At 32.2% G+C, this 15,037-nt stretch overlaps 1 protein-coding gene across 1 annotated transcript; it reads left to right on the top strand.

Annotated features, from left to right (window-relative positions):
* The first annotated feature begins 1,765 nt into the window (after positions 1-1,765).
* LOC126839556 (uncharacterized) lies at positions 1,766-4,216 on the top strand. Its single transcript, XM_050574921.1, has 3 exons — positions 1,766-1,868; positions 2,199-2,601; positions 3,313-4,216. Exons 1-3 carry the CDS (start codon positions 1,829-1,831, stop codon positions 4,214-4,216), a joined length of 1,347 nt encoding a protein of 448 aa, XP_050430878.1. The 5' UTR covers positions 1,766-1,828.
* The last annotated feature ends 10,821 nt before the right edge of the window (positions 4,217-15,037 follow it).

The following is a 15,037-nucleotide window of genomic DNA, read 5'->3' as shown; positions in this document are numbered from 1 at the left end:
TAAAAACCGCGACCGTTCAGCACTTGTTGTCTCCGATCAGTGGCAAAACTCTTCAGCAGAGATACAAAGAAACGGCCCCCGAGGTGAACTCGACCAAAGTAATGGCGTTTTACGTGGAAGTCGCCGAAACGCTTACCATGCTGTTAGCCGAAATCACTTTTGACGTTATTCCGCTGTTTGTCGACTACTTGCAGACAATGATTGTCAGAGGTTCGCCAAACGATGCGATCAGACTCGAACATTTGAGAGCCGTAATCGTAATCTTATACAATCAGTTAAACGTCTTAAACTCATTCCGACGCTTTATGAAATCTTGGCTTTATTTGGAATGTTCGGCGCAATTATTAAACGCTATAATGGCTCTCGGTCCGGTCGTTCATCGTGGCTTAGAAGTTCTGGAAAAACGAGCGTTACAACAAGACTTGCCCACGATCTTAACATATGTAGGCCCGCGCTTCGTAAAACCCGTGAATGCGTCTGAAGAAGCAGAGATGCTGCCATACCATGTCGTTACTGAAACTGAAACCACCGAAAAACTGAAAAAAATCATTAAAGACATGAAGAAGATTTCATTGGCATCAACAGAAATTAGCAGCGAAATAATAATAGAAAAATAGTTTTATAATTTATAATACGCACACGTTTATTGTATTACAATCATAGAATTATAGTAAATAAATAACAATATTATTAATCATAAAAAAACATATTATATGTTTATAATAATTATATATATAAATTTTATATTATATAAGTTGTTTTAAAGTCATTAAAAAACATTTTATGGTTATGAATTTTGGAGTAATACAAACTGTTGGTTGGTTGGCTTTACATTTTAAACGTTTTCAACCGGCATTCAACAAAAGGGTTTTTCAAAGGCACTTAACAGCTTAAAACCGTTCATTACTGACTATTTTTTTTTCAAGCTTTTGATCTTATATAATTTTGTCCAGTTAAGTTATCAAACTATTAATCATTTTATGTAACTTTTGCTGTAGTTATAACAATACGTGTAAATTGGTAACGTTGTCTATCATTAAATAAAATAACAAATGTAGTTGTCAGTATTGTACATTTGAAAATGGAGTAGCGAAAAAAATTGAGCTTGTTTAATTCTTTAATTAGCATATATTTTTGTATATAAGTAGGATTAAGAATTAATTATAGAAAAACATTATTTTCCAGAATGTCAGAAATAATTATTTTTGAAAGAAACAAAAATTGAATTTCTTAAAATAGTTTTCGGGGAGAAATTATTCTTTAGACATATTATTTTTTTTTTAATTTTGCCTGTAATGAATTAAAAATTGATGGTACTAATACATATTTGCTTTGATTCGGAGTAAGAGGCTACTGGTTTTACTATGATGTGGGCTTTTATTGTGACTTTGTACGCTGTAACATTTTTAACACTGGACCAAGTCCTTTGAGTAGTAACTTTATAAATCACAAATTTTATCTAGTTTTGTACTTAAAGGGGTAAAAGATTAAAAAGTTTACAACTTGGTTGAATACTTTACCGTAACCACTGTAACCTTAAAAAAAAACTATTAAATCATGCATAGAGTGATCCTAGTAAGTATTGAGTACTTCGGTACGAGTTGTAGGGTTAAATATGTATATATATTTTAATTATGGTTTTTCTGGCCGAGTAAAAATGATAACCAATATCAGTGACCCCATAAACAAATAAATTTACCCCAGTAGAAGTTTTCCTTGTGGAAATCCAGAAAAATAACTCTTCCCTCTATATTCCATAGCCTCTAAAGCCAACAATAAAATCAGATAATAATGATTAAAAATAAAAAACTATTTTTTAATAGTCTAAATGTGGGAGTTAGGAATATTTTATTGGGAACACTTTGTCGGTACGTATACTTTTTTTTAAAATCATATTCTGTTATACTGTTCACGGGCGTTATGAAAAAAAAAATATGAGGTACAGATTTTGTTATTATAATATTATATTTCAATATAATGCAAAAAAGTATTTTTTCTGTGACTTCGGTAAAATATGTTTACAGAGATATTGGTTTTTATAGGTTCCACTTGAAAAAACAAACTTGAGTGTTGAGATTTTGTTTTTGCGGCGACTGCTCCGCAGTTTAATCCATACTTACTATAAGTCGACTTGCTAAAAGAAAAAAATATGAAGTCCGCTTTACAAATATTTTTGTTATTTTCCATGATTTTAGCAGGTCTGATTAATTTTGCCGACGGTTCGTGTCACATTGTGCTTCGTCCGGTCGACGTGGACAAAAAGATGGACGACTTGTTAAAAGTCCCAGATTTCCTGTTGGAAAAAGTAAAGTCGAAGTTAAATGCTAATTATATATTTATCAGTGGAACAAACGTAATGGAAATCCAGGACAGGAGCATCCGTCGACGTGCGGTAGCCTTAATATTTGAACAAGTGGCCGAGGAAGTGACGAATTTGCTGGATTGGTTCACCGGCATGGTGACCCAGATGATTCGGCTAAGCGACCTCACTATTTCTTTGGAAAAACTTCTGGAAAACATCCAATCGATGGTGTTTAATTTAAATGCTTGCCTGAAGCATCTGTATGACAACGGAGCCAACGTCGCTCAAGCACTAAACAGGTACTTACTTAAACCTTGTTAACTCTGAGATAACTCCATTGCTTTTTTCATCAAAATTTTGAACCGCTTATACATCTTCCTTAAAGCACTGGGTGGTATTTCTAAGTATTCCAATGCAGGAAAATGAGCACTGTACACTGGTGCAAATTTAAATAAATAACGAATAATGTATTAATTGAAACTAATAGTAGATTTTATTATTTTATCATTCCAATAGTCGAACACATACTATTGTTTACTATGCAAAAGATTGGCGAACCTTTTTTTTTTTGATATTTTTTTAACAATACATCATTCGAATTATATTTTTTACAGCGAAACAGCAATCTTAGTTGACCCGGTATGACATTTTATACCCTTGTTCTTGCGGGATAGTCCAATTAGGACGAAGCCCATTCGGCTCCTGTTTTTCCTAAGCTGCTTCCGTTTTACAAAAAGGTAAATTCGTATTGACAACTGATAAGGACGGTAGGTCTCCGAGTGTTTTGGCACTCGCTTGCTACGCTCACTAGCCTTCTGTATACTTATCACTCATCAGTAATTCACTCCCATGATTAGTAATAATAATTTAATTTAATTTAACGTGCTGTGTCTCACAGCTGACGTTAGCCCTTACAAAACTATAGAAAACAGTCTATCCTATATGGTATTTTATCTCCGTCGTGATAACTCACATTTACTAATGTCCATTATGAATGTTTGGTTTGACAGGTACCTGTTGCTCAGTGACATCATCTTCGTATACCGAGCAGAGTACAACATCGACACCACCATCGAAACTGTCGCGCCCAGAATCGATTTTGAAAAACAAAAAATATTGGACTTGATCAAGATGAAGACTAACATTAAACAGCTTCCGATCGGTGGCGGGGACGTACCACAAAAATCATACTTAGATCTGTTGGATGAAGCTAAAACGAAAATTGTTAGCTACACAGATTTCTACAACCGACGTCAGCACTACCACTGGTTGAACACCGACCAACTCAAGTGGAAGAACCTGATAAAAACCAAGACCGTTCAGAACTTGTTGTCTCCGATCAGTGGCAAAACTCTTCAGCAGAGATACAAAGACACGGCCGCCGAGGTGGACTCGACCAAAGTAATAGCGTTTTACGTGGAAGTCGCCGAAACGCTTTCCATGGTATTGGACAAAAACAGTTTTGCCATTATTTCGCTGTTTGTCGACTACTTGAGGACAATGATTGTCAGTGGTTCGCCAAACAATGCGATCAGACACCAACGTTTGAAAGACGTAATTGTAGAATTAAGAAATCAGTTAAATGTCTTAAACTTATTCCGATGCTTTATGATATCCACGCTTCATTTGGAATGTCCGGAACAATTATTATTGAAAGCTACCGTGGCTCTCGAACCTATTGTTAATCAGGGCTTTGAAGTTCTGCAAAAACAAGTGTCGGAACAGGATTTACCCAAGCTCATAAAATATGTGAACATGTTCGTAAAACCTGTGAATGTGTCAGCCGCAGAGAAGCAGTTCGACATTGCCGTTACTGAAACGGAACCGACTGAAAAACTGAAAAAAATTATAAAAGATATCAGGGTGGCTTCTTTGGCAACAACAGAAGTTGGCAGAGTTCTCATGAATATTTAAAAAAATTGTTTTATGCATTTCAATACGTATACGTTTATCCTATTACAATCATAGAATAATGGTAAATAAATCATACTATAAAATATAAAATAACATACTATAATATCTCTTTTTAATATATGTTACGAATATTGGGCTTAATATTTTTAATGTACCATTTTCCCAACTTTAAGCCAAACTGGTGAGAACGCCCATATATTAATTTCGTTTAATCCTTCTCTGTTCTGCAAACGTTCTTAGCGCTTTTAGAAAAATAAAAAAAAATATGCATCCTTCGAATTGAAACTCAGGTTTAAAAAAAATAAGCGATAACTGATGCCATTGTTTTCAAGTTTTGTTAAAGTGCAATATTAACAAGCAAATGTTGAGTTAGAAATATTGTACATACAATTTTGTTTTTGACATTTTATGTCTTTATTTTTGCACACAACCGGAAAAATCAATAGTTTTTATTATAACGAAAATTGTTGTAAAGGGATGGGGATGGGAACGGAGTTGGGGATGGGGATGGGAATGGAGTTGGAGTTGGAAATGGAGATGGAGTTGGTTTGAACTTTGAATAGAGATTTTGTTTTTTTTGGAAAATTCATACTTAACCGAATAGTCTATGAAAATTCCAATTATTTGAAGTTTTGTGCATTTTACAGTATTAACAACTTTTTCTGCAAATATTTCTAATTTTGGTACTCATCGACAAATTGTATCCAAAATGTATTAGTAATTTATAACGTTAACGGCTACTATATTATTTACCGACTACTTGAGTAAGTTTAAGTCGTTTTATTAGCATTTTCACGTCATCCAAAGGTCGGTGGAAAGAAAATGATTTAGGCTGTTCAGGCTGTTCGATTAACGTAACGCGTAACGTTTATATATTGAAAATAATTGCATTTTTGCACTATGTACTAATAAAAATATTTGAGATAAATGCAAATTGAAACTATTATATAATTTTCTGGTACTAGGTTGGTGTTTTAGTATTTTTCAACAGTGATATAATAAACGACTAACTATTTAAAATACGAATAATATACTTTGTATTTTGACTTTTTTTTTATACATTCTAAATTACCTTTGAGGTTGTAAGTATAGCATTTCATACACTATAATCATACACTATACACTAAGGAACCACTGCTGAGCATTTAAAAATCTGTATAAACAGTAAGCACATATGGCAAGTTATTTGATACTTTAGCGAATTCAGATTGGAAAAAAACGTTTGTATTAAAATAAATTTAAGCACATTTACAAAGAGCCGATCAAATATAGGTCAACCACATCGCACAATTATTAGGTATTATGTTTTGTAAAATTCACTATAGCAAATAACAATTACAAAAATTGTTTGGAACTGTTCATGGTTGTTATATTATTAAAACATAGATTTTGCACATTTGTATTCGATACAAATTCATGATAAGGAAACGTTACCTATCGAAAATATGTACTACTTGTTATAACAGCTACAACAACAGTTGATTTAAATGATCGATGGTATACTAGTTTGAATTAACTGATTTTGGCTTTATGTTTTATATAATTTTAAAAGGCATTTAACAAACGGCTTCCTAAAAAAGATACTTTACCGCTTTAAAATCTTTTTTTATAAGCTTTTGAGTTTGTACAATTTTGATTAATTAGGTCATCAGTTTATTAATCATTTTATGCAACATATTATGCTGACCAAAGTCCAGCAAATAGCAACCATATCATTCAAACGAAATTTAGCGAAACAAGCACATGCAATTTTCTTTTGTGACTTAGATCCGGATTAATTATTACAAATTTTTTTTTATATTGATCTTTTTTGAAACATCGACAACATGGGTCATTAGTTAAACATTAATTACAATTATTATTTACATTAATTACATTTTTTTTTAATAATTTTTTGTACAGATCGATTTACACATTTTTTATTGTTCTTATTATTATTATTCTTGTTATAATTTTTTTTTTCTATTAAAATTTTTTTGTATAGTGACAAAAAAAAACAGTAGTGGTGACGCTATTTGCAGAATTTAGACGGTTACAATTTTTTTCAACAAAATACGACCTAATACGAAAACAAAAAATATATAGGTACTGTTTCTACTGTTTTTTTATTATTTTTTTGATATTCGTATACAGGGTGATTTATTTTAGGTAAGACACTAATTTTCTCGGAAAATATGAACATTAAAAAAAAAGTTATTTCCTATACTTTTAGGTACACATTGTACTACATTTTCAATACTGTAAAAATTTGTATCTCCGACCCTTATACGAAAAAAAGGGTAGGACATCACTTTTTCAAATGGCAGCATATGTTTTAAACTCCATAAAAATATAGACAAAAAATTTAAAAAAACGTTAGTGTTTGAGTTTGGAATTTAAATAAATTTGTTCGCTTGTTATGACTTTGTAAAGACTTGAATTTTTATCTATATTTCTTAATATTTTCATTCGGTTCAACAAAGACGAGTAGTTTTATTACACCAATCATCTCATAAAATAATAATTTAGTACTGATAAGGTCAACCATTATCTCAAAACATTTTATTGTGTTTGGTTATCGGTGTACTCACCTATCGGACAATGCGAGCATAAATAAGAATTTTTATGGGCTACCGGTTTTGAGGACACCAAAGAAATATGACAATATTTAGGAGAAAAAGAAACATCTTTACAAACATAGCTAACGAACAGATAGATGAAAATTAAAAATTGAAACGATAACATATTTCGAAATTGTTTTCCTACAAATTTATGGAATTAAAATTATATGTTGTCATTTTAAAAAGTCAACATGGGCCCTTTTTATCGTATAAGGAATAGAGCTGAAACAATTTCAAATTATTGAAAAATATTGTGTATCTAAAAAATAATATAATATTCAAAATATTAATGTTTTCAGAGACAACTAGTGTTTTACCCAAAATGAATCAGCCTGTAGACTCTTCAGAAAATGTGATTTGGTTTTACTGTTAGTGCTAACACCTTTTCATCGTTTAACTTTGGGTTATTCAAACGCACCGTAATTTGAATTTTTATCTCGATGTAATCAACGAAAAAAAAATAGCTTTACATTATGTACTCGTATAGTATTTCTTTATATCCTGTAGACCAATAACCCGTCCGTCTCCATTATGCTTTGATCCTATTATGCCTCAACCTCACTGTACTGGCATACTCGGATAAAATCACTTTCAAATAACGCTTTTTGCTAATTTGTAAATACTGCACCTCACTCTAATACTTTCTTACTGGGTTGGTCAGAACATACTAATCACAAAAGTGCTTTTATCATTTTTAGTTATAATAATTCTTTTAGACCCGTCACTTCCCCGTCCTCACTGTACCCGACCCAACTGTACTAGCTTTTTTCAAGTGAATTTTCCTCTCCCGTTCTGATATGCTCTGTCACTACTTTCCTCCGACCACACTGTACTGACTTAAAAAAAAAAAAAATTCTGGGAGAATTTCAGTCTTTCAAATTCATACTTTGCAGTACACTATATTCAATAGGTATTAAAGCCAACAATGACACCTTTCATTAAATAATGATATTCTCAGGTAAATTTTAACTCTCTTAGAATCTGGGATAGATATGCTAGCGTTAAACATGGTAATAAAACAAACAAAAATTATTTTTTCTAAGTTTTAAAATTCGGGGTTGAGAGTATTCACTGTGAAGATTTTGTTGGTAAGTATGATTGTTTTTTAAATCATATTTTGTTATTGAGTTTACGGGCGTTAAAAAAAACAGAAGTTGTAACACAATTTTTGTTATTATAATTTTGTGTTATAAAAGTAATACACATGAGTTTATTTTTGCGACTTAGTTCAAAGTTGTTTTTGTAGATATTTGTTTTTATTCGTGACACTTGAAAAAACAACCGAAAATGTTGAAATTTTGTTCTTGGTGCGACTGCTCCACAGTTTACTTGATACTTACTATAAGCCGACTTGCTAAAAGAAAAAAATATGAAGTTCTCTTTACAATTATTTTGTTTATGTTCCACGATATTGGCCAGTCTATTGGTTTTTGCCGACGGTTCGTGCCAGATCGTGCGCCGTCCGGTCAACGTGGACGAAGAGATGGACGACTTGTTGAAAGTCCCTGACTTTCTAATGAAAAAAGTTGAGGCAAAGTTAACGGATAATAAAATATATATCGAAGGCATTAACGTATGCGAAATACAAGATATGGAATACCGTAGTCTCGCGGTAAACTTGATATTTGAATTAGTGGCCGAGGATGTGACGGATCTGCTAGATTGGTTCACCGGCATTGTTATCCAGATAATTCGGTTAAGAGACTACACTATGTCTTTGGAAACATTTCTGTTCAAAATCCAATCGACGGTGTTTAAGCTAAACACTTGCCTGAAGTATCTGTACGACAACAGAGCCAACGTCACTCAAGCAATAGACAGGTACTTACATAAGCCATGAAAACTCTTAGGTAACTCCATTGCCTTCTTTATATTAACCACAACTAGTTAAATACTTATTTCATAACTTTGAATAACGTAAGCCAATAACTTAAATAAACGGCATCCTATTTGACCCAGTAGAACTTTGTATAACCTTGTACTTCCAATAAGGGTTATCAGTTATTAGAAATTTACTTCCATGATTGATATGTACGCTTAACGTGATACTTTACAAGAGCTGAAGGTGGCCTTAACAAAAAGGCTTCTAGAACTCTGTCTAAGTGAATTTTAAAAACTATAGAATATTCACTTGCACAAAGATCTAGGAGTTTATTCAATAAGGTAATTCATCCTCGTCGTGGCGACTCCCATTTACTAACGTCCATTGCAAATGTTTGTTTTGACAGGTACCTGTTTCTCAGTGACATCATCTTCGTATACCGAGCCGTGTACGACACCGATACCTACGGACCATATTTACAAGAAGAAAACGTTTTGGCCTTGATCAAGAAGAAGACAAACATCGAATGGCTTCAGATCAGTGGTGAGGTCGTACCGCCAAAATCGTACTTAGATCTGTTGGTTGAAGCGAAAACGAAAATTGTCGGTTACATAGATTTCTACAACCAACGATACGGGTGTGGCTGGTTGTACACCGACAAACTTAAGTGGAAGAGCCTGATGAAATACATGACCATTCAGCACTTGATGTCTTCGATCAGCGGCAAAACTCTGCAGCACAGATACATAGAAATAACTGACGAGGTGGACTCGACCAAAGTAATAGCCTTTTACGCGGAAGTCGCCGAAACGGTTACCGTTATGTTAGCCCAAAAAGCTTCTGACATTATTTCGCTGTTCGTCGACTACTTGCTGGTAATGATGGACAAAGGTTCACTAAACTATCCAATCAGACACAATGGTTTGAAATCCGTAATCACAGTTTTATCACAACAGTTAAACGTCTTAAAATCGTTGAAACGCTTTATGATATCCACGCTTCATTTGAAATGTCCGTCGGAATTATTATTGAACGCTATCGTGGCTATCGAACCTATTGTTAATCAGGGCTTAGAAGTTGTGGGAAAACAAATGTTGGAAGAGGATTTAACTTCGCTCATGAAATTAGTGAAACCGGACTTCGTAAACCCCGTGAATGCGTCAGACCCAGAGAAGCACCTCGATATTGTCGTTACTGAAAATGAAACGACCGAAAAACTAAAAAAAATCTTAAAAGACATGAGGGGGATTTTGCTGGGAACATCAGTATATAGCAAAGTAATGTTATTTGAAAAATAGTTATACACATTTGAATAATATATATATGTATGTATCCTTTCACAATTGTAGTATAATTGTTAAAAAAAAAATATTATTAGTTATAAAAAAACATACATTTATATATAATTTAATATACGAATTATTTGAATTGAGTTATTTTTCTGGACTATATTCCCTACTTAAAACCAAACTGTCGAGAACGGCCATTTTTACGTTAATCCTTCTCTGAATTGTACATGCTCTTAGCATAATTAGGAAAATAGTGTACCTCTTATAAAATAAAAAAACAAAACATGCATCATTCGAGTTAAATGTCATTATCAGAACACAAAGAACTCTAAGAACCGCTATCGAAATGTTACAAATATTATTATTTTTAATCCTGTATTGAGAAAAATTAAAAATTAGGGGTGACTTTTGAAATTCTGCTTAAAAAAAAAAACGATAGCTGATGATCATGATTGTTTTGTCTTGTAAAAACGCAATATTAACAAGCAGCGTTCATTTCTTAATTCAATTAAATTAAATTTAAGTTGAAGCGTCTGGGCTAGGAGAATTCTCGTGGAACCAATTTGTAGGTGCGTATATTTATTTTTAAAATTATATTATGGTTTTCTGTTCTCGGCGTTATGAAAAAATAAAAGATGAGGTACACCTTGTGTGGTTATAATATTATTATGTTTCAATGTAATACAAAAAAGTGTTTTTTTTCGACCTTATTCGCCAAAATTTGTTTACTTAGATGGCATGGTGATTCAGATGATTCGGCTACCAATTGATGGTGTTGCGATTGAACACTTGCCTGGAATATCTATACGACAACGGAGTCAACGTTACTCAAACCCTAGACAGGTACTTACTTAAAGTCTGTTAACTCTAAGAAAAAACCATCGCCATTATTACCGAATACCAAAACGCTCCTAGAACTCTGTCCATGTGAATTTTCTATAGATTTTTAAAGGCTTATATCAGCCGTAGAAACGTCAGTTGGTCTAGTATTTCATGTATTGTATATCCTCTGGTCGGGGCAACTCCAATTTACTAACGTCCACGGGAATGTTTGATTTGTCAGGTACCTGTTTTTCAGGGACATCATGTTCATACACCAAGCATAGTACGAAATCGACAAGTACGGAGACGATTTTAACACATTGACGGTCATTACTGCTATAGCAGTAATATGATATTTTGAAATTTTGGTGGCATTAGTGCTATAGTAGTAATATGAAAAATTCACGTTATGGTATTACAGCTATAGCAGTAATCTTTTCAATGGTGTCAGATGATAAAGGAAACTCGACTATTGGGCGAACTATTCAGTATTGGAAATTTTTAAAAATTATGAGTGTCCATCAACGTGTTAAGAAAAAGTTCTCGACTCGATCAAGAAGAAGACAAACATCGATCAGTGGTGAGGTCAGATTTCAGATCAGTGGTGAGGTCGTACCGCCAAAACCGTACTTAGATCTATTGGTTAAAGCGAAAACGAAAATTGTCAATTACATAGATTTCTACAATCAACATTTTGGGTGTGGCTGGTTGTACACCGACAAACATAAGTGGAAGACCCTGATGAAATACATGACCGTTTAGCATTTGACGTCTTTGATCAGTGGCAAAACTCTGCAGCACAGATACATAGAAATAACTGACGAGGTGGACTCGACCAAGGTAATAGCCTTATTATAATTGAACGTCATCGTGGGTCTCGACCTAGTCATTAAACGTGGCTTAGACTTACTGGAAAAAAATGTGTTGGAACGGGAATTAACCAGGTTCGTGATATCTATAAACCAGCACTTCGTAAACCAGTGAATTTCACGGACCCAGCAGAGGAGCAACTCGGCATTGCCATTGTCGAAACTCAAACGGCCGAAAAACTGGAAAATATCTTAAAAGACACGAGGGCGATTACATTGGAAATATCATCCATCTACAATGAAATGCGATTTGAAAAATAAGTTTATAATAATACGTATTCGTGTATCTAACTACAGTTATAGAATATTTGTAAAAAAATAATAGCTTTATTATTTGTAAATACTAAGGCTGAGACCTCGAATCGAATTTCTCTATTATTCGAATTATTCGAATAATCGAATAATACTATTAGTATGAAAATAATTCGAATATTCGAATAGTAATCAAATAATTCAAATATTCAAATTTTCGAATATTTTTTCAAATTTATGTTTTTTTGTAATTATATATCTATATAAATTGTTAAAATCTTTTTTGTTGTAATAAGTAATAATATTTATTTTGTCAAAAGAATAATTCTTTGTAATTAAATTTATTTTGTTGAAAAATTATTAAAAATAGACCAAGGACACCTTAGTTGTCTCTTAATTATTTTTTTTTAATCTAATTAATCCTGCAAAAAAAATGATAAAGTATTCGAATATTCGAAAATCAGATCGAATATTCGAATAAAAAATTCGATTAGTCCCACCATTATTAAAAACATATATTTATATATATTATAATGTGCAAATTATACTAATTGAGTTGAATATATTTTTTCATTATTTTTATTTGCATACTCTCAATTTTAAGGCAAACTAGTGAGAACGGCCGATGATACGTTTTATCCTCCTCTAAAATGAACACACTTTTAAGTAAATAATGTCTTAACAAATAAAAAACACGCGTTCTTCGAATTGGTCAGAACATTTGATAAAACCCCAAACGTCAAATAAATTGAAATTTTTTCAATATGTTAGTCTAACATGCTTTCAATATTATTAAGTCTAATGTTTCAAATATGTGATTTTGTATTAACTTTTCAAAACACATTTTCAATATTTAAACAATACTATTTTGAAATAAAATTTGAAGAACACTAAATTTCGTGTGGAAGCATCATTAGTAATGTATTAAAAAATTATTGAAATTTTGTTTGCAGCTTACGGTCTGTTACTCTTGAATGATATAATTTAAATGTCAGCACATGTTTTTAACCGGGTTAAGCACAGTGGAATCGCCAGTTAGGTCATTACAAAGCTCAGTTAATGTATGTACATGCAAAGTATGACATCCTTATTAGGCTGACCACAGCAATAAAACAACAACAAGCAAAGGTATATTATTATTATAATAACAGTAAGTGGTTATTAAATCGCTTGTTTGTAAAGTAAGTTTGTTTGTAAAAAAAAAAAAACAATTAAAAAATGAAAAGGAAACACATAAATTATTTTTGTATTTAAAATATGTAAAATTATTAAAAAATACAAAGGGGTTTTTTTTATCTTGAACTACTTAATGTCTCATAAGGTTTAACAATACATTTAATATACACACACACACACACACTGATTTTGGCAGGTAAAACAGTAAAGCTATATTTTTTCAAGACAATGCAATACAATCATTATAGTTCAACAGGCTTGATTATTTTGATTACGGCTTTGGTATGGACAGATGCCTTTTGCATATCTACGTTTAAATAGGTAATACGATGATTACGCCATAGTTTGTTTGAAAAAAAAAAGTTAACAAATGAAAAGGAAACACAACAATTGTTTTTGTATTTAAAATATGTAAAATTACTAAACAATACAGGGGAATTTTTTTATCTTGAACTACTCAACGTCTCATAAGGTTAAACAATGCATTTAATACACACACACACACACTTATTTTGGCAGGTAAAACAGTAAAGCTATATTTTTTCAAGACAATGCAATACAATCATTATAGTTCAACAGGCTTGATTATTTTGATTACCGCTTGGGTATGGACAGATGCCTTTTGCATGTCGTCGAGTATATCTGTAACGGTGCGTTTCTCCGACGGGTCCGAATGGATTTGCAAAATGTTATTGGCCTTTTTTTCCAAGTTGGCTGCCATCTGCGACATTCGTTATTGTGTTTGGTTATCGGTGTACTCACCTATCGGACAATGCGAGCATAAATAAGAATTTTTATGGGCTACCGGTTTTGAGGACACCAAAGAAATATGACAATATTTAGGAGAAAAAGAAACATCTTTACAAACATAGCTAACGAACAGATAGATGAAAATTAAAAATTGAAACGATAACATATTTCGAAATTGTTTTCCTACAAATTTATGGAATTAAAATTATATGTTGTCATTTTAAAAAGTCAACATGGACCCTTTTTATCGTATAAGGGATAGAGATTAAACAATTTCAAATTATTGAAAAATATAGTGTATCTAAAAAAATAATATTCAAAATATTAATATTTTCAGAGAAAACTAGTGTTTTACCCAAAATTAATCAGCCTGTAGACTCTTCAGAAAATGTGATTTGTTTTTACTGTTAGTGCTAACACCTTTTCGTAGTTTAACTTTGGGTTATTCAAACGCACCGTAATTTGAATTTTTATCTCTATGTAATCAACGAAAAAAAAATAGCTTTACATTATGTACTCGTATAGTATTTCTTTAATTCCTGTAGACCAATAACCTGTCCGTCTCCATTATGCTTTGATCCTATTATGCCTCAACCTCACTGTACTGGCATACTCGGATAAAATCACTTTCAAATAACGCTTTTTGCTAATTTGTAAATACTGCACCTCACTCTAATACTTTCTTACTGGGTTGGTCAGAACATACTAATCACAAAAGTGCTTTTATCATTTTTAGTTATAATAATTCTTTTAGACCCGTCACTTCCCCGTCCTCACTGTACCCGACCCAACTGTACTAGCTTTTTTCAAGTGAATTTTCCTCTCCCGTTCTGATATGCTCTGTCACTACTTTCCTCCGACCACACTGTACTGACTTAAAAAAAAAAAAAATTCTGGGAGAATTTCAGTCTTTCAAATTCATACTTTGCAGTACACTATATTCAATAGGTATTAAAGCCAACAATGACACCTTTCATTAAATAATGATATTCTCAGGTAAATTTTAACTCTCTTAGAATCTGGGATAGATATGCTAGCGTTAAACATGGTAATAAAACAAACAAAAATTATTTTTTCTAAGTTTTAAAATTCGGGGTTGAGAGTATTCACTGTGAAGATTTTGTTGGTAAGTATGATTGTTTTTTAAATCATATTTTGTTATTGTGTTTACGGGCGTTAAAAAAAACAGAAGTTGTAACACAATTTTTGTTATTATAATTTTGTGTTATAAAAGTAATACA

This window comes from Adelges cooleyi, unplaced genomic scaffold (assembly GCF_023614345.1).
Source record: "Adelges cooleyi isolate 19-005CV unplaced genomic scaffold, UGA_ACOO_1.1 ACOO_flye_CR_arks_rails_tigmint_CR_PRNA_306, whole genome shotgun sequence".
Taxonomy (NCBI): Eukaryota; Metazoa; Arthropoda; class Insecta; order Hemiptera; family Adelgidae; genus Adelges; species Adelges cooleyi.
Note: the sequence above shows the minus strand (reverse complement) of the source record. Positions and strands in the feature narration are given on the sequence as shown.

What these genes read in the sequence shown, in the direction of transcription:
- LOC126839556 (XM_050574921.1), top strand. Translation starts at nt 1,829, where the DNA reads ATGTGGGAGTTAGGAATATTTTATTGGGAACACTTTGTCG. An exon ending in TTATTGGGAACACTTTGTCG is followed by an intron (nt 1,869 to 2,198) that starts GTACGTATACTT and finishes TGATTTTAGCAG; the next exon opens with GTCTGATTAATTTTGCCGAC. An exon ending in GTCGCTCAAGCACTAAACAG is followed by an intron (nt 2,602 to 3,312) that starts GTACTTACTTAA and finishes TTGGTTTGACAG; the next exon opens with GTACCTGTTGCTCAGTGACA.